Source organism: Tyto alba, unplaced genomic scaffold (genome assembly GCF_018691265.1).
Source record: "Tyto alba isolate M040663 unplaced genomic scaffold, T.alba_DEE_v4.0 Super-Scaffold_45, whole genome shotgun sequence".
NCBI lineage: Eukaryota > Metazoa > Chordata > Aves > Strigiformes > Tytonidae > Tyto > Tyto alba.
This window is the reverse complement of record NW_024881321.1, coordinates 35,671,537-35,696,020: the sequence shown is the minus strand read 5'-3', so window position 1 is coordinate 35,696,020 and position 24,484 is coordinate 35,671,537. Positions and strand designations below refer to the sequence as shown.

The 24,484-nt window shown below is 40.3% G+C and overlaps 1 protein-coding gene across 10 annotated transcripts in view; it reads right to left on the bottom strand.

Annotated features, from left to right (window-relative positions):
- Window positions 1-24,484, bottom strand: part of NAXD (NAD(P)HX dehydratase) — a 54,253-nt gene that overhangs the window by 19,157 nt on the left and 10,612 nt on the right. For all 10 annotated transcript variants that reach the window (XR_006166792.1, XM_032997088.2, XM_042806101.1 and 7 more), the window contains 2 exons: window positions 24,251-24,339; window positions 11,190-11,298 (listed from right to left, as the gene is read on the bottom strand). Coding sequence is in view for 9 of the 10 variants with exons in the window: in XM_032997088.2 (XP_032852979.1) it covers window positions 11,190-11,298; window positions 24,251-24,339 (198 nt within the window). In the remaining variant the exon portion in view is untranslated. The remainder of the gene's footprint in view (window positions 1-11,189; window positions 11,299-24,250; window positions 24,340-24,484) is intronic.

Sequence of the window (24,484 nt, the reverse complement as noted above, 5' to 3'; positions counted from 1 at the left end):
AGGACAGAAATTCAGATCCTTCCTCTACAATATTCACAGCCAGGCCCAAATTTCAGTCACCTACCTTTCATGTACAGAAGGAAGAACTGCCCACTGTAGGAGAAGATCGGGTTCAAGAATATCTAAGGAACCTGAGGGTGCACAAGTCCATGGGACCTGATGAGATGCATCTCCAGGGGTCCTGAGGGAACTTGCATATGAAGTGACTAAGCCACTACCCATCATGGCAGTCCAGTGAAGTTCCTGCTAACTGGAAAAGGGGAAACATAACCCCCATTTTTAAAAAGGGAAATAAAGAAGACCCGGGGAACTACAGGCCAGTCTCACCTCTGTGCCTGCCAAGATCATGGAGTGGATCCTCCTGGAAAATAAGGAGGTGATTGGTGACAGGCAACATGGCTTCACTAAGGGCAAATCAGGCCTAACAAATTTGGTGGCCTTTGACAGGATTACAGCACTGGTGAATAAGGGAAGAGCAACTGACATAATCTACCTGGACTTGTGCAAAGCTTTTGACACTGTCCACACGACATCCTTGTCTCTAAATTGGAGACATGGATTTGACAGATGGACCACCCAATGGATAAGGATTTAGCTGGATGGTGGGACTCAAAGAACTGAGGTCAACAGCTCGACGTCCAAGTGGAGGGGGGTGATAAGTGGAGTTCCTCAGGGGTTGGTATTGGGACCGGCGGCTGTTCAGCATCTTTGTTGGAGACATGGACAGTAGGACGGAGTGCACCCTCAGCAAGTTTGTCGATGACACAAAACTGTGTGGTGTGGTCAACACGCTGGAGGGAAGGGATGGCATCCAGAGGGACATGGACAGGCTTGAGAGGTGGGCCCGTGCAAACCTCATTAAATTCAACAAGGCCAAGCTCAAGGTCCTGGACATGGGCTGAGGCAATCCCAAGCACAAATACAGGCTGGGTGCTCAGTGGATTGAGAGCAGCCCTGAGGAGAAGGTCTTGGGGTTATTAGTGGATGAAAAACTGACTATGAGCCAGCAATGTGTGCTCGCAGTCCAGAAAGCCAACCGTATCCTGGGCGGTATCAAGAGAAAGATGGCCAGCAGGTTGAGGGAGGGGATTGTCCCCCTCTACTCCGCTTTCATGAGACCCCACCTGGAGTACTCTGTCCAGCTCTGGAGCCCCCAGTACAAAAAGGACATAGACCTGCTCAAGCAGGTCTAGAGGAGGGTCAGAAAGATGATCAGGGGGCTGGAGCACCTCCCCTATGAGGCCAGGCTGGGAGAGTTGGGCTTGCTCAGCCTGGAGAAGAGAAGGCTCCGGGGAGACCTTATAACAGCCTGCCAGTGCTTAAAGGGGGGACAGGAAAGGTGGGGAGGGACTCTTTATCAGGGAGTGCAGTGATAAGATGAGAAGTAGCGGTTTTAAACTGAAAGAGGGCAGATTTAGATCTAAGGAAGAACTTCTTCCCTGTGAGGGTGGTGAGACACTGGCCCAGGGTGCCCAGAGCAGCTGTGGCTGCCCCCTCCCTGGAAGGGTTCCAGGCCAGGTTGGACGGGGCTGGGAGCACCCTGGGCTGGGGGAAGGGGCCCTGCCCGGGGCAGGGGGGGTGGGAGTAGATGATCTTCAAGGCCCTGTCAAACCCGTATCATTCTATGTAGAGAGTACTAATAATAAGGTCTTGAGCAGTCTCTTGCTAGAAATACTCTGCTTTGTATCAGTTGGTTAAGTACTTGGTGGCTCTCTGAAACCATGATTCTACAGCCCACAACATTTAGTTGAGAAAAGGGATACAAGTTCCAGCCCAATGTCATTAAGATCAGTGATGATGAATGGTATTATAAGACTGTAGGACTCATGTTAGAACAGATCTGTAACAAGGTTCCTCTCCTAAGAATTGATGACTGAAGTTTAAGTTTCTACCCTAATCAGCCAAAGAGGAGATAACCTGGAATTCACACGTTCCATGAAGGTGGTGCATGGGACAACCTCCCACACACTTACCATTTGTTAGCAACACCAAATACTTCACATTTAGGAATGCTCAAAATAATATTCCAGTGATTGCATTTTTTGGTGGTGGTGGTTGAGGAGAGAAGAGCCAGAGGGGGTAAAATTAATCTGAATCTACTCCCACTCTACTCTTGACATACATAATTTCCTGAAAAATCTTTGTTCTCTGACTGAGTATCCAGGACTTGTATGCAAGCAACCTACTCAATAAGAACTGAAAAAGAAGTTGTGTCTGGTAATTTACTTTTACTGTAATTAGGAAAATTTACAACGCAAGAGCAAAGAATTTATGTGTTCTAATTAATTCTTTTATATCACAGAAGCTACTCCTTGAAATGCAGTGCATTCATTTTAGTAGAAATCTGTGTTCTCCGCCCCAACTTTCACATGGGAATTTTAAAATAGATTCCCATAAACAAATTACAATCTTTTTTTGAAAATAAACAAACCAACCAAAACACAAAAGCCCCAACACACTCACTGAAACCAGATCAACACACACACACACACACATGAAATCAGAATCATTCAGGCTGGAAAGGACCGCAGGAAGAAGAAGCTTGAAGGAACAAACAGTCAGGCTACTGATGAAAAAGGGCACAGTAACAGAAAAAACATAATACAATTTATGCATTTTATAGCCTGCAGCTGTGCTATGAAACACAAGATTCACCTGCACTGCACTAACACGGGACATCCAGGACTCTGGCACCCTTCCACAATTATTATGAAAAAAGGGAACAGGCTGAGATGAGCTAGGGCAAGACACTGGCTGCAAAGAACAGCTAGGAGCTGAATGGGGGGAACACGTGAGGCAAGAATAAATTGCTGTGGAGCTCCTAAGCACAATCGAAGGCTACCTAATCAGCCATGGAAGTCTTAATAGAGCAGCCACCCTGAGGCACCGGGAGCACATGGATGAGCACCCATAGTGAGCACCCACAGCCTCTTGCAAAACTCTGCAGTCAGTCTGGACTTCTCCAGCCAAAACATGCATATCCTATTTACTCTGCCTGTGTACAACAGCATACAAGCTGTTTCTCCACGGCCCCTCAGAAAAGACAGTTATGTACAGTTTTGCCCACAGCTGACTTACATATACTTTTCAGGGTTTTTATGTAGATGTGGACTGGCAGCAGAATGCCCGCAATGTCTTTCAATATATTAGTAGTTGTATCACTGCTTCTGTTTTTCCTGATGAACTGGTTTAGCTACACAGTAACTTTGGCATTCAGTGTTTGCAAAGGGAAGAATCGGGAAATTAGAGCCAGTGGTTTTAATAAAAGATTGAATTTTAGTGAAATAAAGAGAAAGCCACAATAGCAGCATATATAAAGCAACATCTATCCCACAACAGTAATTAATTTTCACTAAGGATGTATCACATTGTCATCCTTCTACCTTGGAAAAGAAAAACACTGCAAGCAGTCTCCTTCACTGACACCAGCAATGAATACTGTCTTTCCTAGGTCCTTTCAAGAGTCATGTCTTGGCCTACTTTTGGCAAAATTCCTTATCCATGTGCTCAAAAAGAAGTTCAAGCTACAGCACGCCATAATGAATAGCATTGACCACGATGACATCGAACATTTAGGAAGCAATATGAACTTGCCTTCAGCTCACCGAAAGCACACTCTGCTGCAACCTGCAAATGCCAAGTATGTAATTACATACTCAGGTTTGGTAGAGACATGCAAATGTACATAACCTGGCACTGGTTACATCTCATACAACCTTAAATAATCAAAAAGGAGTAGCAGCCCCTTTTACAAAGAACCCTCTACTGAAAGCTAGGATCAGCAACTGCTGTTGAAAGGCCACCTATAATTGCTTTTATTTTCCATATGGATGCTGCTCTCATCCAACAATCCCAAATCCATTGTTTTGTCTGGAACAGAGATAAAAGGGAAGAAACAGCCAAAATTTCCCTGTAAATGCTGCAACTGGAAGCATTTCTGCACACACCTCCCTCCCCAAGGTGCCCTGGAGGAACAAATAAGTTCCACCCCAACACACTGCGAATCAATTCCTACAAATAGTCACTGAAAGCCCTAGGAAGCATTTCTGTATTCGTTGCTTCAAGTCTGGATAAATGCAGAGTTAGCAGAGACTCAGCTGCAATAGAGGTCAGGATGCAGCTCTGTGGCAGAGATGCTTGGAAAATAGGCTTGGCAAGCAGAAGTTTGTAATCCTGCACAGCTAGAGGTAGGCAAATACTCCAAAAGCACAGGCTGTGATCAAGGCTACAGTCAGGGTTAGCAGGGGGGAGAAGTTTCTGTAAATATATTCTATTTGATACAGGAGGTTTTGAAAAACGTTAAAAATGGAGTTCTACTGTTTGAGATTCTTCACCTTAGACCCATATGTCCAGTAACAGGTTTGGGGTTTTTTATTTACTCACTGGTAGAAATGTAGTTAACACTGAAATTTGCTTTAATTATTTCCCACAAACTGATCCGAGAACTGTTCCTCCTTTCAAAACTCAGCAATGTTAATCAAAATGTCTCTTTGTGGACAAGATTTATATTAATCACCTTTAACTAGTCTAATTGACTGAGTTTTGCTTTATATATCCCTGTATGCATAACTATCATTAGCTCTTTAATCACTCCACTAAGCTCTCAAACCTCACATAAGAAATGACCACCAGACATACTACTTGAATGAAGAGTCACATAAGAGACGTATATCCTTCTTTGAAACAAACAGCTTTTTAATCTCATGGTTTATGTTCCATGCAATTAAACTGTGTCTTTTGTCTTTCAACTGTAGTACCACATGCTAGGCCCTGTTTTCCAAAACAGATTTTCAGGTGCACAGGAAAATACTTCATTTAAGCCAGGCAGGGTGTAATAAGGACTCTAAAGAGTACCCCACCACATCATCAAGCCCATTTAGTGCTTTCAGAAATGTTAAAAACTGTTTTTACAACCAACAAAGCTGAAGATGCTGTAGATGGCAGCTAATCAAAAAAAAAAAAAGATGAGTGATCCACTTGTAGATTCCCTCTTTGAATTCAAAGTAGATCACTTCACTTGCTGTTAAACTTGGAGGAAAACTGCAGCTAACAGTTTCTTAATATCTGCCTCAATCATATGCTAAATTCTTAAAGTGACAAAATCAAAAGTGGTACCTGAACATAAGGAACACAAGAAAAAAAAGCAAAAGCCTCTGACATATTTAGTTATGCAAAAAAACAGAGCGCTCCTTTTTAGCTATCCCCCCCTCAAATTCATGATCTACCAGACACCACATGAAAAGCTGCATTTATGTACTTTCATCCCTAAACACATCCAAATTCAGTTTAATAATCCTGTTTGCTCCAATACAAAGTGAAAAAAAAAACTAAATCAGAATAAATAAAGGCACTAAGTTCTCTCACACTGTCTCATCCACTGAAAGTCTGCATTCACAAAGCAAACTCTGTAAGGTTTCCAATTTATGGTTGATTATGGTTTAAGATATTCAAAGACAGCTGTTGGCATTTTGTCTTAAAATAAAACAAATAAACGTAGACTTAAAATGAACTCTGGAATTTATCACTGCCGATTTCTTCTTAGGGTTTCTAGCTGAATGATGCTCAGAAAGAGTTGAAAAGGTATCAAATTCCAGAGTTTTGCTTACAAATGCTTTCAAGTATCACAATCAAGTTAAGCAACAATATAAGCCTACACACAGAAAGCAAATAAACATCCTACTTCACTGTGAATGACTTTCATCAAGATCCATTACATATATTAGAAAATAGATTCTGCTTGCAGGCTGCATAAACCTGTATTTAAGGTCCTGTTAGCATATTTTCAAACACTGTTTTTTCTAATCAAGACATTTACGAGGAGGCCGCGGAATACTAATAGTTCTTAGCACAAGCAGCAATAGTTCTTAGCTCAACCAAGAGGATGCCTCTCTGCCTCAAGCTGGCGTTCCCAAGCTCTATCAGCACCAGTACCACCTTCACAGAGAAAGAACTGCATCCTGCCCCAGCTACTGCCTCATCTTAGGTGAAGACATTCACAAATTCTGACTCTCACTGGGCTGTTTGAAAGCCATGAAGCTTGGCTAGTAACCGAGTAGTTTTTCACTGGCTACTAGCTGCAGTGTATGCATCAATACTGGGGGTTTGGTGAAGGCTGAGAGAAATAAAGTTTACACTCACATTCTCACAGTGGGTGCACATACATGCCCTCTGGCTTTTGCCTCTGCAGTATCACAGGCACAAGATCCCATCTACCTCACCTCCTCCCAGCTGAGGGCTCAGAACAGAAAGTGTCCTCACCGCTACTTCAGTTCCCTATGAACTGTAAAATCCCTGCAGCAAGAACCTCCGGAGAGTATAAACAGGGCAGGAAGAAAATGCACACGACACACAGTGAAAAATTAAGTTCCTGGTAAATAATTTTTCCGCTAACTTGACTCGACATGAGCAGTGAGTCCAAAGAGTAACACATCCTGTTGTTCATATTCATACATGGTGGTTGTTACCACAGACATTACTACAAATCTATCAACTGCAGCATTAGCCTGGGGATGCTTCTCAGGAGTCTTACACTTGGTACAAACAGAACCCAGGGGGCTGCTCAAATATCAAGAGGAAAACTTTTCTCAAGGCTCACAGCAGCAGATTTAGCTTTAACAGGCTGCTACGACAACAAAAGGTGGCTCTGTATTCTGAAGTCACCTTGATCTTGCAAAAACTAGTGCAGATAGTGTACCAAAGCACCTGGTCCTGTTCTCACAATTTATTAAGGCTGTGAAGCGTTGCCTAAATCCTGAAGACATAAGGCTTGAAAGTGGGAAATTAATCCAACAAACCAAAAAACAAACACAGAAAGGCTGATACCTCAAGTTGAAGGGGAATTGAGAATCCATCTGAAAAAGAAAATTTCAAATGGGGTGTCTCTAGGCACACTCACTGGAGGTGATCCATGACATTGGCCCAAACCTCTCCCACCCTTTGCTAGATGTTAACCACAACCAAGACATTTCCTCACAACCTTAAGATGATGTCACATGGGGTGGAACATGAGACTTCTGAAATTTATATCCCAACAGATAGCAGAGATCTTTGAAGGCAAATGACTGGCTGAGGGTAGCGTTGCAGGGTGAGGGTAGTGGGGGAAGAGAAACAGCAACAGCAACAGGTAGAAATGGCAGCAAGGCAGGGCCTCAGTCAAAAGAAGAACCCAGGCTGGTATTCAGGACATTTTATTGGAGGTAAAAGAAAGATTGAGAATTGAGCAAGAGGAACAAGTATGTGTTTAGAGAACCCAGTTGATTTTACCATGTAATCTGAGTTACACAGAGACATTCTTGCTATTAATCATTACCTCTCTTACAGGAGAGAGACAAGTATGCTCTGCAGAAAACGGCAATCTAACTTTGATGCTGAGAAGCAAAACACAGCAAGACTGGAGTGGCGGAGTCCAGGATTCAGTGCTACCACTTCAGGGAGAGAGGCAAGGAACTCAGTGACAAGCAAAGATGATTTCAATGGCCAAGTCTTACCTCAGTTAAGGTTAGGGCTCTTCATAAGGATGAATGCTTTCCTCTACCCAATCCTGACAGTAACTACTGTTCCACCACCAATTCTGTATCAGTCCATTTGAACTCAAAGTCAGCAAGGCACCAAACTCAGAAGCAGAAAATTTTGACAGGAACATCACATTCATGCCAGAAGAAATAGGGGAAAGGAGATGACATGGGGCTGGAAACTGATACAGGACATAACTAATCTTGGAACTGCTGAACTGCTAGGCGGCAGCACAATGCAGAACATCCTTGAGCATTAGGTAACACTGTCTCCTCTCCCAGAGGGCTACGCAAGGAATATAATATTCCTTCCAAAGTCCTCTCGGGAGCTGCACTCATCACCCTGCAGGAAAGGAACTTGGTTCTCTCACCAAACCTGAGGAGCAGCTCTTGGTGGTAGAGGTGGGAATTTCCTTAGTTCCAAGCCTCAGGCTACAAGACAAAACAGATCAGAGTAAGACCAGAAGTGCAAATATCCCTGGAATGGCTGAATGAAAAATGCTGTGGCAGGCAGATATGACAGAGACATAATATTGTCCCTGAGTGAAAAAAAGAGAACAGCCAGTAGGTTTGGAAATACGCAGCTTCTAAGCACTGGCAGAGGACAGTCATATGGACCTTGACCTTGCTTCCAAGTGGCAGCTCAACTCTTTCTCAACAGTCTAAACCACCACCAGCAGCATACCAACTGAGGGGAACTCAGGAAGGTAACAGTACTGCTGTCTCTGGCCAGAATCAATCACAGACACCGAATGGGAAAAACAGATGGCCCGGTGTTGCCTACAGGGAAGCCGGTGGCCAAGTTCCACATTAAAGGTGTTGACAGTGTTTCGGAAGTTTGAAGTAGAATGGGGAGCAGAGACGCTTCAATCTGCATACTCCAGAGCTGAGAAGTGTATAAGCAATGTGTTGTTGTTCCTTTTCCTTTAGGAAAAAATAGATTGAACTGCTTATTTGCTCTGGAGTTGGAGGGTCTAGTCAGGCCAAGACTAGGATTGGCACATCTGCATGGGATCCAGCTGCACACCTATTAGGACACAACAAATGCTTTCTGTAGATTTTTCTGAAGCTGCAGCTCCTGGTCCTGCAAACCCATCGCTAGAAAGCTCTGACAGAGCATCAGCCCTCACAGAGGCAACTGAGAAACAGCCTGTGAGGGTTCTGGTGCAGACCCACACATGTAGCATATGAGAGAGGAATATAACTTGTAGAGTGGCTTCTTGTAATGGGACTTGTAAATGGAATTACAGCCAAAACCAGACAATCACAGGAAGCTAGTCAATATGTATTCAAAGAGTATTACTATGTTCTCAAGAGAAAAAAATAAAAAATAAAAAAAAAAAAATTAAAGGAAACTGATCACAAGGTGCTTCTTTTCCATCAGACTATTGAAAGAAGCTGAAATGTCACAGTGCACACACCACAGGCATTAAGCTATGAGGGAGGCAGGTGACATAGTAAAGCTGCTGAGGAAGCAAATCATTCTTTGGTCTGGAGAGAGAAGATGCATCATCTGGTTAACAAGTACTCAGGCAACAAAACACTGTCCGTGGACTATATACCAGAAACTGCAGGTTACTGCATTAATATCTTAATTTCTCAATGCTCGGAAGAGAGAAGAACAACTGTTTGGACAAGCACATTATTCCATGGCAATGTGATGGCACAATACTGACAAGAACTGACATAGAAACAGCATCAGAGAGGTGACAGACCACTATGCTTCAGCACTTTAATGGGGCAGGAGAAAGAAGAAGGGAAGCTCTCTCCCCTTGACACTGCCACTCATACAAAACCCTGACCAGAAAGCAGACACTAATCTACATCTCAGCCCTGTATTCATAGGACAACATGCTGAGGTTAGCTTAAAGGGAAAACAGAAATTTATATACCAAGCCAGGCTCCTATGAAAGCTTCAAATAGCAGCACTATCATCACTTGCTTGCTTTCTTGAAGGTGAAGAGTGATACAAAGCTTAAAATTTGCTATTGAAGCAAGAGGGAGACTTGGGCTTTTCTCAGCACAGAGAAGCACTGGCCTTCCTCAAGCAGGCTATCAGGGCTCACTTGTCCCCAATTACATGTTAAGAAAACAACACTGTGTAACTAATGAACACTTACATAATTACAGCGAAGACAAAGAACTTGAGCTTTAATGTGGTTTGAAATTAATAAGGTCAGATCCACAGCTCACATGAATGTGGCCTGAGATTTTAGCATGAAGTAACTTCCAAACGCCTTGTCTTCATTGGCTGGGTTTGTTTCTTTAACTTTAAGCTAGCTCACACAGGACAGACAGGCTGAAGTAAAAGTATGCTCGTAATTCACTAAGAAAGCAAAATTATTTTTAGCAATGATGGAAAAAAAAAATACAACCAAGGAATCTTTCAGTTACTTCTGTAATACAGATAAGCACATTGACAGATATTTATAAAACCCAGATAGAACTGTGATATAAAAGAAACTTATATATGCTAAGTATTCTAAATTAATTATTATTTTCTTTTGTTTAAAGTTGTTTTCCTTTAAGAAAAATAAATATTAAAAAAAGGGAAAAAAAATAAAAATTTTCCAAATTTTTTTACTGTAAAAAAAATTCTGAAAAAATATTTTCAAAAAATAGTAAAATCTCTTGATTTTTTTCATTCAGAATAATTTTTTTTCTTGATCAGCTGTAATACATTTCCTTTTTTTTTTCTTTCTGAATCCATGCATGCTCTTTATTAGTTTTGCACCTCTATATCATCAACCAAACATTTTTTGGAAGCAAAAGGAGAATTAAAGAAGCAAAGAGCTCCAATAGCAACTTTCTCTAACAAAAGCCTAGCAAAACCACCCTCCATAGCTCCCAAGGTACTCTAAACTACTTGGATAGTGTGGTCTCCAGCCTCTTGCCTCCCCTGTTTTGCAATTTCACTGTGTAACTGCCAACATTTCTGTAAGTTATATTAATTCCACTTACATATTAATTGAATATCACTGATTAATTCAGCAATACTTCTCAGGAAAGAAAAGTTTAAAATTGTACAAAATTAGATTGACATTAGACTGAAAGATATACTCTGAATGTACAAAGATGTGTTGACAGAAATACAAGACAACATCTGGAAGACAGTGTAAGTACATATTATTTAGAATACAGAACTATCTAAGCTCCTGTTTTCAGATCTCCACTAAGGCTTGACAGAAAACAGGACTGCCTCTTTATCCAGAGTAAAAATCTGCAACATTTTATAATTAACAATATTATTTCTTATTGCAAGGGCACACAGTCCCTGTTCTTTGACATCTCTCTCCTGATACAAGTTGTTAAATACAGTTCTGAAAATTAAGAACTCAAATTCATATTTACATTCTCACAGTACAGGTGCTTTGCACCTAAGAAAACACAAAGCCCTTTGTCTAGAGATGCCAATATCTATTTCTTAATTAGCAACTTTCAGAACCAAAACAAAAGCAAACTGAAACAATCGTATGGATGCCTGAAATTGAGAGTGATGCTTACAGTTTAATAATGAAGACCATGACTAAGACCTGTAATTTTCAGTCAACAGTATTTTATTAAATTTGTTATTTAGTTACCCTATCAAAAACATTTGTGAAATCATGTAAAAGGTAGGAAGTTGGTTAATAAAATTCAACATAAAGACACAGAATAAAATATCCATATACACATTACCTTAGTGTTCTCAAGTAGAACTTCATCTCTACCTAAGCCAGGTCCTATGACAACTGAGTGCAGTCGTGGTAACCATTTTTCCACCTCATGGACAGCATTGGGGCTATCACTAAATGGAATTGGGAAAAAAAGACAAGTTTACAAAGGCTTCATTTTAGAATTCTCAGAATCTGAGTTGACGATGCAAGATAAAAAGAAGTATTTCCTATCTTGAGTGTCAGGCAATTTTATCCTCCAAACTACCAAAAATCTGTGACCCAGGAAATATGGAAGGGCTGTCCTAATAGCGAGAATGAAGCATTTCTCTCAATTCATTCTTTAGGGGTTACCACACAAAACTGAGGAGGCAACTGCAAGTATCCACCTTGGTTGTTACAAAATAAAAAAATAAAACCCAAGCAGGAAACCAACAATTCTTACAGTCTGTCACAATTCCTTATTTAATGCTTCTTTGCAGAGATTACACCTCAGAGAGAGATCCACCATCTCGCAGGTATATACTGCGGCTTGTTGGAGGAAATGATGCAATTATTTATTACCCTGCATAGCAAAATGATAAATCTACTCTTACGCTTTTTTGTCAGTTCCTTCATAAGCATTTGTTCCAACTGAATTACAGCCAAACTGTCCCCTTTCCCCAAAAGGCAACAGGAGAATCAAGCTATTCAGTAAGGGTATTATCTGCTTGTAATGCTAAAGATTTCTGTAGTGTTCAGGTTTTGTCTACATTGGAAAAATGATGAGAAAATCCACTGTCAAATATAGCTGCCACAATACAGCATTCAGCTGCTGACCAGAATTGTTTATTTTGTTCTGATTGGTTTTGTTGTGTAAATAGGTCAGAATATTTTGAAAGCACTGCCCAGCAATGTCAGTTAATCTTTACTGACAGTACGGAAGGAAAATTTAGCCTCCCTCCCCACCACCAGCATAAAATGTTCATTTATCATCATCATTTAACTGAATCATGGGGGAATAAAGCTCCCCACAGGCTAAGCGAGGAGGTGCTATTTGATAGTATTACTCAGAATATTTTGAGCTTGCGGTACTTCAACAAAGCTCTATTATTACGGATGAAAGCCCTTGCATGTTTTTCATAACCAACAGCTGTACTGGTGGGACACACCACTTGGGAACAAGTGTTTAGCTCATGTCTGGCAGAATCAGCAAATTCCACAACGATTTCTGCAAGTGCCAGGCAGGAGCCCAAAGCTTTTGCAGCTGCACGGAGCGAGGCGGCCCCGCTCAAGGCCGCAGGGATGCAGCGCCTCGCGCCTGGCCGCGGCCCCGCCACCCACAATAGCTGCTTCAGAAACCCCCGGCTGCAGCAGCACTGGCTCCCCAAAGGCACCCTGTGCTGACACCACAAAACAGCTCTGTCAAAACACGGCTGCTGGGTGGAAGAGGTGACCCGCCGCAAGGGCAAGGAAGACAACGAACCACGTGAGGACATCAGTGTCCCTGAAACAGTCCCCCCGCTTAGCAAGCTGAAGTTGAATTTCCATTTGAACGATGCAGCTCCCTCCCTTCTCCTCTAACTCACAAGGAAACAGTAATAGCTTGAGAATTGCTGAACAGCTCACCTTTTGGTTTTTTGTTTTTTTTTTTTGTCCTTGTACAACCACCTATCAGTTTATGATGTAGATACAGGCTGGAAATAAAAATGAATCAAGAAATATTTAAAGCACTATCAAAAAAAGCCAGTCCTTTTATACGTGGTAGGTTCAACATGTGACAAACTGTCTGTGAACCAAATTCTAATAAAATGTCACCATTTCTGAATGCAAGACCAGTTTTTTATTTACATGCTGAAACTGATTTTGTCCCTAGAAAAGCAATATGTATCTCAAATATATATTTCTCAAGTAAATATCCATATATCATATAGATATAAGAATACTGCTATATATATAAGGATGTTTGAATGGATTGAATTCAAAATACTTTTGTAGAGTAGAAGACAAATACATTAAATAAATGTTCCATTAAACGTAAGCTAAGAACAGAGCCATAGATAGTACCATATCTGGTCTGCTCTTTTACAAATATCTCATGCAAATAATCTCAAGGTAGAAAGTTTGCCAATTTATTTATATTCAGGACTGAAAAAAGGTAATTTTGTCTCCAACCTAATTGATAATGTGCACTCTTCAAAACAAAGCCATCTCTCTTGGGAAATGAACAGTCCAACATTTAGCCACTCCTGCTCACTTTGCCTCTGGTAATAATAAAAACCTACTGTAGAGCTTTTCATCTTCAAAGCATTTTACAAACATTACATTCACATAACTCCTTTGCAACTTCACATCAAGAAGCAACCCAAGGCATATGAAGGGCCAAGAGATTTAAAATCATGATAATGACTATTACATTGCAAAATCAGCCATAAAAACATGCTGTAAAATAACTGATGGATTTTGATTTTTCATAAAGAAAGCAGAACAAATACAGCATCAGAGAGGCACCATGACAACATCACTTTAAGAAACTGGATGTTCACAACGGCTGTGGCTATGCAGCTAAGGACACCTCACAAGTATCCTGTATCTACAGCTTCCCTGAAAGTGGAAGGGCTATTGTGTCATTTTACTGTTTATTTCCATACACAGACATCAAAGCATTTTAAAGCTGACCGGGTACAAACGATCAACACGTAACTTCCTTCAGTAAAGGGTGTCACCTTGAGTGTTCCTGACTGTGGCATTTAGCACAAAGACAGAAACTCTTCTAGCTCTTAGCAGCTACGGTCTATATACAACATTTAAACACGCCCAGAAGAGTTCTCTGACACGAAAGTCAGCTGGCCTCTACACCCTCCAGTTTCAGAGCAGGGAATGCTCAAGCGGCCTCCCAGGCACAGTCCCTGGGCCACGGTAGTGGCTCACCAGTGGAAGAAATTGTTGGGAGAGGCTAGATGGTATGGGCTAAAAACCGTGCCAAGGATCATTTGGATAATTTCCTAGCACAGATAATCATGTTTGGGTACTTGGGAATAAATATTCCTTGGCAGTGTTGAATTTATTACTACAGAAAAAAGCCAGTGCGTATTCTTGTTTGTCTGTGGATCAAAATCAGGGAAAAAAAAAAAAAAAAAAGACAAAGTACTTTGGGGGCACCAGCACAGAATGCAAGTCCTCAACCGCTCACTGTGTAGTATGCTCACACAAATAACATTAACTTCCTTTGTCCCTTCTTGACAATTTCTCCGCCTGATTACTACCCTGATTTCAAACCTCTCCATTTAATTATCACCTCCACTGTCCAAGACATGCATGCACAGTTGAAACCAGCGCTGTATTTTTTTTTTTTTTTAGAAAGTATCTAGAAAGGTATAAGGTATGAAGAAGATATCCTCTTGATCAAAAGAGATGCAATCTTCAGGGGGATCAAGGGGATCAAGTAAGCAAGAATCAGTATTGCCTTTAGAGGTGCAGAGCCATACAATACGTGATTTGGCTTTTTTCCAAAACAGAAATCACGAATGCAACACCCCTACTCTAAAGCACAAAGCTAGTATTAATGTAAAGAGGAGTCAGAAAATCTCTTGCAAGGCCATGAGGAAACAGCATTTGAATTTCTGAAAAGAGGGTAAAAACCTTTGAGAGACTGATCAACTAAAAGTCAAGGATTTCCCAAAATAAAGCAGGCTTTTTTGGAAGGTGACGGGGCAAGAGACGAGGAAAGAGTCTGGCTTTTCCATAATTTGAAAATACATACTCTGCACCATGGACATATACAACAGGAATAATTTGGAAAGCTGAATCCAAGCAGTAAAACCTGTGAACATGGGGAATGAACTACAGTACCATTATGCAGATGTGTGTAATTAAAGACTCCAGTGACAGACCACAGCTGTAGATTTGCAGGGAATGAACAGATCTTCAAATAGCTACTTAACTTTCAGCTAACCACTACATGTTATGTGACGTTATCAGATGGCATTCTGATGAAAATCTGGATTATGACAGCTCACTGTTGTTCAACCAAGCAGCCAACCAACCCCTCCCCTCCAAACCCAAAAGCTTCCTCAAAGTCTTAGCTTGTCTGGGAAGTGACTGATAAAGCTGACTACATACAGAAAAGAACTATCACAGGATAAACACGTATGTAACAACTGCAAGACAAGAGAATCGTTAATAAGGAAAACCAAAGGCGCTTCTGTAACTCATCTCCTACCTGTGAAGTTTAGTAGGTAAGAAAGAGCCTAAAGCTAATGTCAACAATCATTCAATCAACTTTACACATTGTCCTAGTCAAAGCAGATCTAAACTAATAAGCAACCATACAGAGAGTCTCACAGGGAGGGCACCCTATGAAAAAGGACCCCACAGATGTTTACCTGATCAGCTTTCCATGGCTATTAGTGAGAGGTAGGAGAGAGACAAAGCTTAGCTCAGCGGAGGCTGAGAAGACTGTGATCTCTTGGGAAGACACAACAGCTTTATCATTTGCCTTCCTTGAAGCCCCTGTGTAGACAGGGCCAAGGTACAGTGTTCCAGCATCTTGCATGTTCATCTTTTCCCTGCCTCTAGAACATATTGAGAAAAGTACTTTCCATGGCAAAATCTACAAAGAATCTTCAAATTAAACAGCACTGAGACTCTGAAATGGTAAGGACAATTTTTCTTTATGACTTATCGATAGCTTTAGATAACTTCTGCCAAATTAAAACCAATACACCCTGAAAAAACTCCTCGTCTTGCCACCTCAACTGTTTTTGCATACACCAACAGCACTGGTTTCGTTACAGTGCTTATGGCAGTAATTGCTGCATTCTGTACTGCATATTCTCACTGTTGCCTCTTGATGCACAACCTCGGTCTCTTATAATACCTTTCAGTTTTGAAAAGCTAATACATAAAATAAAAACTTTAAGTCAAGCTTTCTGCTCTTCAGGACTCTTCTGTATTTCACTATCACACAACAAAAACTGACATAAAACACAGTTCTGTAGATCTTCATCTTAGTGAAAGCTTGATGTAATAACCTTTCCAAAAACAACAAAGAGGCTGAAAAAAGTTGGTGGCTACTGCCCTAATACCACTTACAGTTTCTAAACATCTTCTAGAGCAGTTTGTAACAGATATTTGATGGGTTCCATCTGCTTGAAAGTCTGCCTTATTAAGCTGGTCACTGCCCAGAGTGGAAGGGCACTTGACAGCTAGGGCCCGAAATGCAACTCCCATCCCCAGCCCTCCAAAAAAAGAAAATTTTGCAGTACACTGCATTTTATTCATAGACTGGCTTCCACCAAATGATCAAAAGCCACCAAGGCAATAGCTTTAAATTATTACAGAAAGCTGTAAACACAGCAGCTTTCCTCATTCAGGATGAATGACAGTTACTGTCACTGCTTTCTAGAGGAGCAAAAGGAACAACAGTGATAAAGTGCAGCCTTGTCAAATTTTACACAGAAACAAGAAAATGTGAGGCGAAGTCAGCATGGGTGTAACCAGGAGTTACAGACAGAGTAGATAAGCATGAATGACAGTGCAGACAGGAGGCAGCGGGACCACAGCTCTTCCCATGTGTGTTAGGCAGAGCTGGAACCACCTTAGTGATCAGAGATGTGGTTCGGATGTCACAAAAGGCCAGAAAGTGGGACCTCCTCCTAGAGAAGGCCGTGGGACACAAGCAAGGCTGCCATCACCTCATCAACTACACGGCTCCTTGCTGGAGACTGTATTTTTCAAATTCTGCTCATTATCTGTGCACACTTGGTGTGACTGAGGCAACTCCAAATGCATTAAAATGTACCGTTGCAAAAGTCTGTTACGTAAACTCAGGCAAAAACAGTTTAAGTGGGCAGTTTCAAAAGCCAACCTAGTCTTATCTTCAAAGATGGGAAAAAGTCTCTGATCTGAGGATGAAAGAGTTTCAGTTTTGTTTGTCCAAGCACTGCAGGTAATTATATTAATGTGAATCAAATGTTAGACCTGCTGACGTTTAGATCCTGTCATGTTATACAGTACATCAAAAGAGAGAAAGATGGGACATAATGTGTAGCTCTAGAATTTAACTAGTTATCTCAGAAAGCTAATTATTAACTATTGTGGTAAACCTTGGGTGAGGCCATTATTGGAAACTGGGTAAATAAGATAGGGAGAGAGATTATTTTGGAAAGGTTAGGTTAAAGGAATTAAAGGCAAAACCAAACAGTGCAAAAAATGCTTGAGCATAAAATTAAATGAATTCTGTATTCCAATAGTAGCTATATATGTCAATGTTTAAATCATCATTCTTTTAAATTAACTCCAAAGTTCCAGAAGCCCAAAGGCTTGAGGCAGCCTCTTTCAGCCCCATAAAAAGAACTGGAAATAACAGCTTATTCTAGAAAAGCTCCCCAATCCCATTATCGACTCACAGGTCTCTCACCAAGCACCTCAATCAGATAGCACAAATCTCAGTGACAGCACAGTGGCATGAAGTTGGCTGGATGCAATTAGAGACCAGAAAGAGGTATCTTTAGTAAATTAAGATTAGTTCATCAAAATACCCCAAGAAAGTTTAGAAGACAAAACGGTCATTTTCACCTACAAGGCTGTTGAAAGACCTTTAAATAATGTTTAATCTGTAAATGCTGGGTAGACAATACTTATTTTCCTGCATCAATCTGATTAAATGACAGGGAAGAAAATGGAAGAAAAACAAAGACCTTAATGAGAGAGGGATTGAATACTATTCAAATCAAGTGTTCCTTTTCAGCCATTGAATAAGTTAGTTTAGACACCAGAAGCGAACCTAGTAGGCTTCATCTGAATATTAACAGCAGCAGAACAGCAATGCATCATCCAGGAGAAGCACTGGTATCACACACTCACAGCAAAAAACTGCTCTTAATATGTAAATACCATAGTCTTTACTTGCTCCGTATTCTACCTTCAAAGCAGCAAGACTGTGAACAACCTATTGAGGTATGCATTTAGAAAAAATGCTGTATTTACCATATTGTATTTTTTATACCATAATAATGACAACAAAACCCAAAATGTTTTCCACAGCTGCTACTTAGACATCAGACTCTCATTAGATATCAGCTCTTCTGTTTCACCAGGAATTGGGCTGTCAACACACTACAAGCATCAGAGCCAACAACTTCTTCAATAATGAACCCAAACGCATTATACAAATGGGGTCACCCCTCTTATGCAGAGCAGAGCCTCTCACATCCTTTGAGAAAGAGCCCCAAAAGAGACGAAGCTATGGCTTGACTATTTTCTGAGATTTCTCACACAGACATGACAACAGCACTCAAGGTCAACCTTATCTAGCCTTGTAAAGATACCACAGGTATCAACAAAATCATTTTACAACCTGCATTTAGATATATCCAAACATTAAAGCAGTTGTAGTATGTTTTCATTGCAAACACATTACCAGTGTTAGGACAATCCCCTCCAAAGTATAATGATAACCAAATGTCCTGACCTTGTATTTTCAAAGTTCATGGAAGCGGTCTTGACCTATTAATACTTCCAGTGAACTGACTTCCTATGTAGAATCTGTCAAATATTCTTCCAAACGGACTGCAATCAACCAAAACCTGTGACTTTAAAAGTGACAGAATGAAGCTGACAATGTAATTTCCCTCAGAATGAAACACTTAAAATGTTCCTAGAAAAACTAATGCACTTTTATTTTTTTTAAATGTTAAATGTTAAAAATTTAAAATGTTAAATTTTAAATGTTAAAAACAACATCCCATTGGTATCCCTCTCTAGTTTACATTCAACTCTTAAGGCACAGATGATAGCTGAATCAATACTCAGAAGGCTAGAGTACTTCAAATCGGCTGTGGACACATTAGAAGACAGAACAAGTCTCAGTCTAAATATCTGCTTTGTTGTTGTCAGCTGAAAAAAAAAAAAAATCACACTAAAACCTTCAAATAATAATAAAAAAAAATGCAAAAGCAAATCCCAGGCATGCCTGCCTTCATTCAAACACAAGAAAGATTAAATACCAAAGAGATCTAATTATGGTATCAAATCACAGCAGTATGGCAAGTGTTCAGAAGGATGAATTTGGCGAGGATCTAACTGGAGTAGAATGCTCCTACACATGTACACATCTCTGACATATCAGAAAGCAGCAAGAACAGCAGCAGTCCCTGCAGTGATACTAAAAATCTTTGGCTACTTCTTGCATTTTGAGGTGGTGGCAAAACCTGTGTTAGTATCATCTGGGATGAGGGCCTCTGCAACAACAGGGAGGAAAGGGACTGTAATACAGGGAGAATACACCTCCCATGTTCTATTCACTCTGCGGCGTACAGCAAAGAAGCAGCCGTTTTTTGCTGAGAAAGCTGGACACAGGAAACAGCTCCATGAACAAAGTCTTGTCCACGGCACTACAGGACAGGATTAGAAACACTTTAACTATACTTCTCTGAGTCAGCACATATAAACTGACCTTTATTTCTCCCTAAGTACTTGGGGGAAAAAAAAAAAAAAAAAGCCAAACAACTTTCTCATGTGATTACTAGCTAGGCTGCTGGCAAAATGAGGTTTGGGAGAAAGATCACAAAGTTTATGCCTGCATCTTCTCTGAAGGTGTAATAGGTATCCAGTAGCCAAGTCACTCCGGAGGTATCTTGTTGGTAATCGGAGCAATCTGTGCTTTCTCCTTGACTTTCTCTGGTGACAAGAATTCTTGCACTTCTTCCAGCAGCTGATTCAAGAGAGGTTAGTCCTACATTACACAGAAGTGTTTAATAGCTATTCTTAGATAACATAACTAAAGGTATGAGCTTCCTGCCACAAAGGAGCGATGTTTTTGAATCTCCTCTCCACACAATAAATTAGAAAGGGCCAAAAATCTTGAGATTGTTCCTGGGCTTTCTTTAGAAAACTTGGCACTGGTTAAAAGTGCTCAAATAACTTATCAGGAGTTCACTATCCATAATTCACATTTGTGATTTTTTTCAAATCATACGACAAAACATACGACAAAATCAAGTAAAACTAGGTAAAAAATGTTCCAGAAACCCTGACCAAAGCTAAGCTTCTTCACTAATGGTAACTGGCCTCAACACACAGCCTAGCCTCACGAGTTTTCTCCCCGATTATTTTTATTCCAAACTGAAAAGAATAATCTTTTTCGAAATCGAAACCAAAACTTGAACTCTGCAATTAATTAACACTTTTGTTAATTCTAGCAGTCTTTCTTAGTCCATGCAGACCCACAGATACAACCAGCTGGGAGGAAGGTATTAGTTCTAAATGCATACCTAGTTCAAGAGTAACTTTTTGGAGATATGGAAAAATTACATGACATCTTCAGGACCACAAGAAATTAATGACCTGACATCTCATTCTACTCTTGATAAAACTCTGGAGATCACGGAGTGTATAGACTGTTGACTTTAGAAATTGTTTGAGAACCAGGTTACAAGTGGGCCACTCAGTAGTATCTCGGTCTTTCCTGGCCTACAGAGAAAGAAAAACTCTGTAAGATTATGAAAAAGTCCTTGCAAGAGAGGAATCTAACACAATAGATTTGTTCTCACTTCTTTTAAAATATAACCAGCTGGATTCACATAGCTCATTTAACTCTGTGATCACTCGCCTATCAAGACAGGGTAAGCTAACCCAAGTATTTAAAAAGTCTACTCAACCTGACCTGAGACAGGGAATTAACATGGGGAATATAAAAAAGTCCCTGAAAACTTCTTCTCTAGAAAGTTCCCAACACTAATGCAAGAAAGAATGTACACACCTACAGCAGAAATCCACACAAAAAATGTCTACAATAAAACTTAATGAAATGCAAAAGCTAAGTTTTATCTTGTGTGTATTTCTGTAGAGTTTGCAGTAGGAGCACGTTAGCTGAGAAAACAGAAAAATTAAGCACAAACCAGTGGTTGTGGTGACGAGAGAAAGGCAGCTGTGACCAAGGCTTGGTATACTCACTCCATTATTCAGAAGACCCTGACTTCTACAATACACACCTTTTGCTTCTCCACAGGAAAGCAAAAAGTCAGTCAGCAAAAATACTGAATTGGTTAGCTGGTCAGTTTTTAATTAATACTTTCAGTAATATCAAGTTGTTGTGGAAGAAGCCATAAGGCATCTGACAAAATCCCTGAATAAAAAAAGCACTGTTGATAATATTGACTCCTCATGGCCTCTAGACACCCAGCTATCATTATTCAGCACAGGTGGTGAGGACACACAGACCCAGGTGTCAAAGCTTCCTCTTTCCACATCCCAGGCTGCCACGTGCAGTCCCAGCTCTCTCACCTTCACTCACAGGAACAGGGAATGAAGTCACGAGACAAAAACCAGGGAGAAAGTTGCATTATGAGTGTCCCCAGCATGGAATGTTACACCAAAATGAATCCCAGGATGGGCTGCAGCTGGGGCCACATGGAATTGCCCTGGCAATGCTGCAAGATGGATACCTGTTTTCATAACCCTCCTGCTGCAATCCTACTCAGTCTTTCTCACATAACACTCCTCACATCCTTGACGTGACAGACGTTTGCCAAGGACCTGAAATGCAAGAGCGCAACTTCCAGCTCTTGCATACCTTCACTAGTCATGCCATTAAAGGTCTGTGACAGAAGCCCTAACGAGCCAGAAGAGCCCCTCATCTTTCGGAGCAGCAGCAAAAAAGAGCATGTTCTTCCCTTGAGGTGATCCCCTGTGAGGTGAAGGCAGTAGGGAAAGGTAGCGGCAGCCAAGTCACAGAGATGATAAAATGTCAGGCTCCTGGCAGTACAAAATGGCAGCTGAACCCTGGCAAAATGCCAAGCTGTTCAAACAGTGCATTGAGAAGTACAGGGGGCCATAATTATGATTAGCATAATAAGAGAGTGGTACAACAGCTACCTAGTTACTCTGAAGGGTCATGGAGAAATCATAACAAAGCAAAGTTTTAAGGAGAGACACAAAAGAAAACAATGACGTAGCTGCTCGGTGGGTTTTACCCAGAGGTTCTTCCATGCGTGAAGTGCGGCCCGGGAGAAAGTACAAAGACTGTTTAAGAGATCAGGCTCTGAATCAGGAGCGGCTGGCCGTGCCTGCAGAACTCAAACTGCTCCACAACATATAAAAGATCATATGAAAAGTGTGACACTGAAGACAAAGGACCCTATGAGAAAAATAGGCTGTTTGTGTAATTTTGAATAAAACCTGGGCTCAATAGAGTCAGTCAACTAACCAGAAAAGACTGTTTTCTCTTTTCCTCAAATGAAACAGAAAAGATAAAAATATGACAAAATTTAACAAACAGAATCTGAATATTCTGATATTTGCATTTTTTTATTTTGAATGTCATATAAACAATATTTACAGATCCATTGCTTCAAGCAATTAGCCAGCTGTCTGGGTAAAATTAATCAGAGTTGTAATAAAAGTATTACAAATTGAGTTTCAGACTTAAAGCTATATGGATATGAAAATTTCTAGATTCACTGTACTTTGTACATCTGGAGGAATTTATAAACAGAGCTGAAGTTTAAAATCAAGTTTTCTTTGCAAATAGATCAGAGTTTTCATTGAGATCTGAATTCCATCAAAACCAGTCAGAATCTGTGTATAAAAAACCCCATCCTTATTTAGTAGGCACAATCTGGTCCTCCATGAATAGAAAGGTTACTGTTTACACATTGTCACCTCCCTTTATCTCTGTGCTGCTTCTGTTTTTCCTATTAACCTTTTCCATTACCACAGACATCAAGAATCCTGCATGTATGAAAAATGCTTCTCTCAAGGCAAGGTCAACTCCCTCCCATACAAGACAACTGTATGCTGTATCCCCAGTTTGATTCATCAAGACAACCAAAGTTACAAGCTAATACTGCCATTAAGATTCTCCATCTCATTTGTTATCATACGATATCAGACAGAACATCAACTGAAGACGTGCCTTTTGCATTTTAGAGGCTAATGCAGTTGAACTGGTAAAAACCCTACCATTGTATCTTTCCCTTGCTTTCATTTTTCCCCTTTCTAAAATCCACAAAGTCACGGGTTTCTTTCATCTTTGAAAAAAACAAAACACCACCACAACCCTTGATATCTGACTTCTTTCTAAGCAACTCTCTCTACACTGATAGGAATGAAACCCACCTTTAGTATGTAATAAATGTATGGCTTCCAACCACAGCAGTCCCCATAAGGGAGATCATATTCTTCTTCTCAGACACCAAAATACTTCTACTGTCATAAATCCTTCCTGACAGCAATATCTGACAAACACGGTATTAAATTATGCTTTTTCTAGCTTAATCACAGCTTTGCTATGTACACCAACAGACACTGGTGCAAGCCAAGCTCAGGGACATACACCTAAGGAACACATCTTAATTCTCATTTGCAGTGCTCACTTTAAACCATCATAACACTTAATTGAAGCAATTTATCCTGTAAACATTCACCAATCAGTAACATATTTCAGAACACAAACTCAGGGAAGCACACAACTGATTTTCCCAATTAGGGCAGTTGCTTTTTAAACTTTTCATCTTCTTGTTAATAAGCCCTGTATTTTAGATCATTTTAGAACATTCATTTATTCCCAGGAATAGCTGTGTATCTAATGCAATATACACTTATGAAGAAAAGTAAGAATCAGCGTCTCTCTTGCCCAGTCATTTTGCGTAAATGACTATATACACAGCAGTAAGAGGAAAAAAGATACACTACTGTTAAATACTGTTAGGACTGAAGAAGCAAGAGAACATACTCTATTTGCCTTTCAAATACAGATTCTAAAATGCTGACTTGTAGTGATTCTTAGTTCTGGATTTTGCTGCTGTTCACAGTTAAATGCATTACAATCACAGAACACATGTCAGCAAGTAGCAGAAAGCAAGATCTTTGCTTTTTTAAAAAATTCTACTTTCCTAGTAAAAAAACAAAAATCACAACTGATTGTTCTATATTAAATATCTAACTGTTAGTAATGAAAGGACAAACCCAGCAGTTTTTGTAATCTCCACCTCACCCATCTTGTAACTCAGAAAATGAAATAAAGCAAACTAATCAACTGTCAGACTGAAATGTTCAAACTAGTAATCCTGACTTACTCATTTAAACAAAAGATAAGTCACTTACAGAACTGGATGAACAATCAGCTCTGGACTATATGATTTGATTACTGTTGCTGCATCTTTGGTACAAAACACATGGGATAAATCTGCACCCTAAAAAAGAAAATTTGCAAACAGAATTATCAAATTTGTACTTAATAATAACGTCATCATTCTAAAGTTTACTCCGTGAATAATTCACCTTTATTCTTACTTCTCAGTAGTTAAAGCAAGCTTAATTATTTTTTCTATTTTGGTT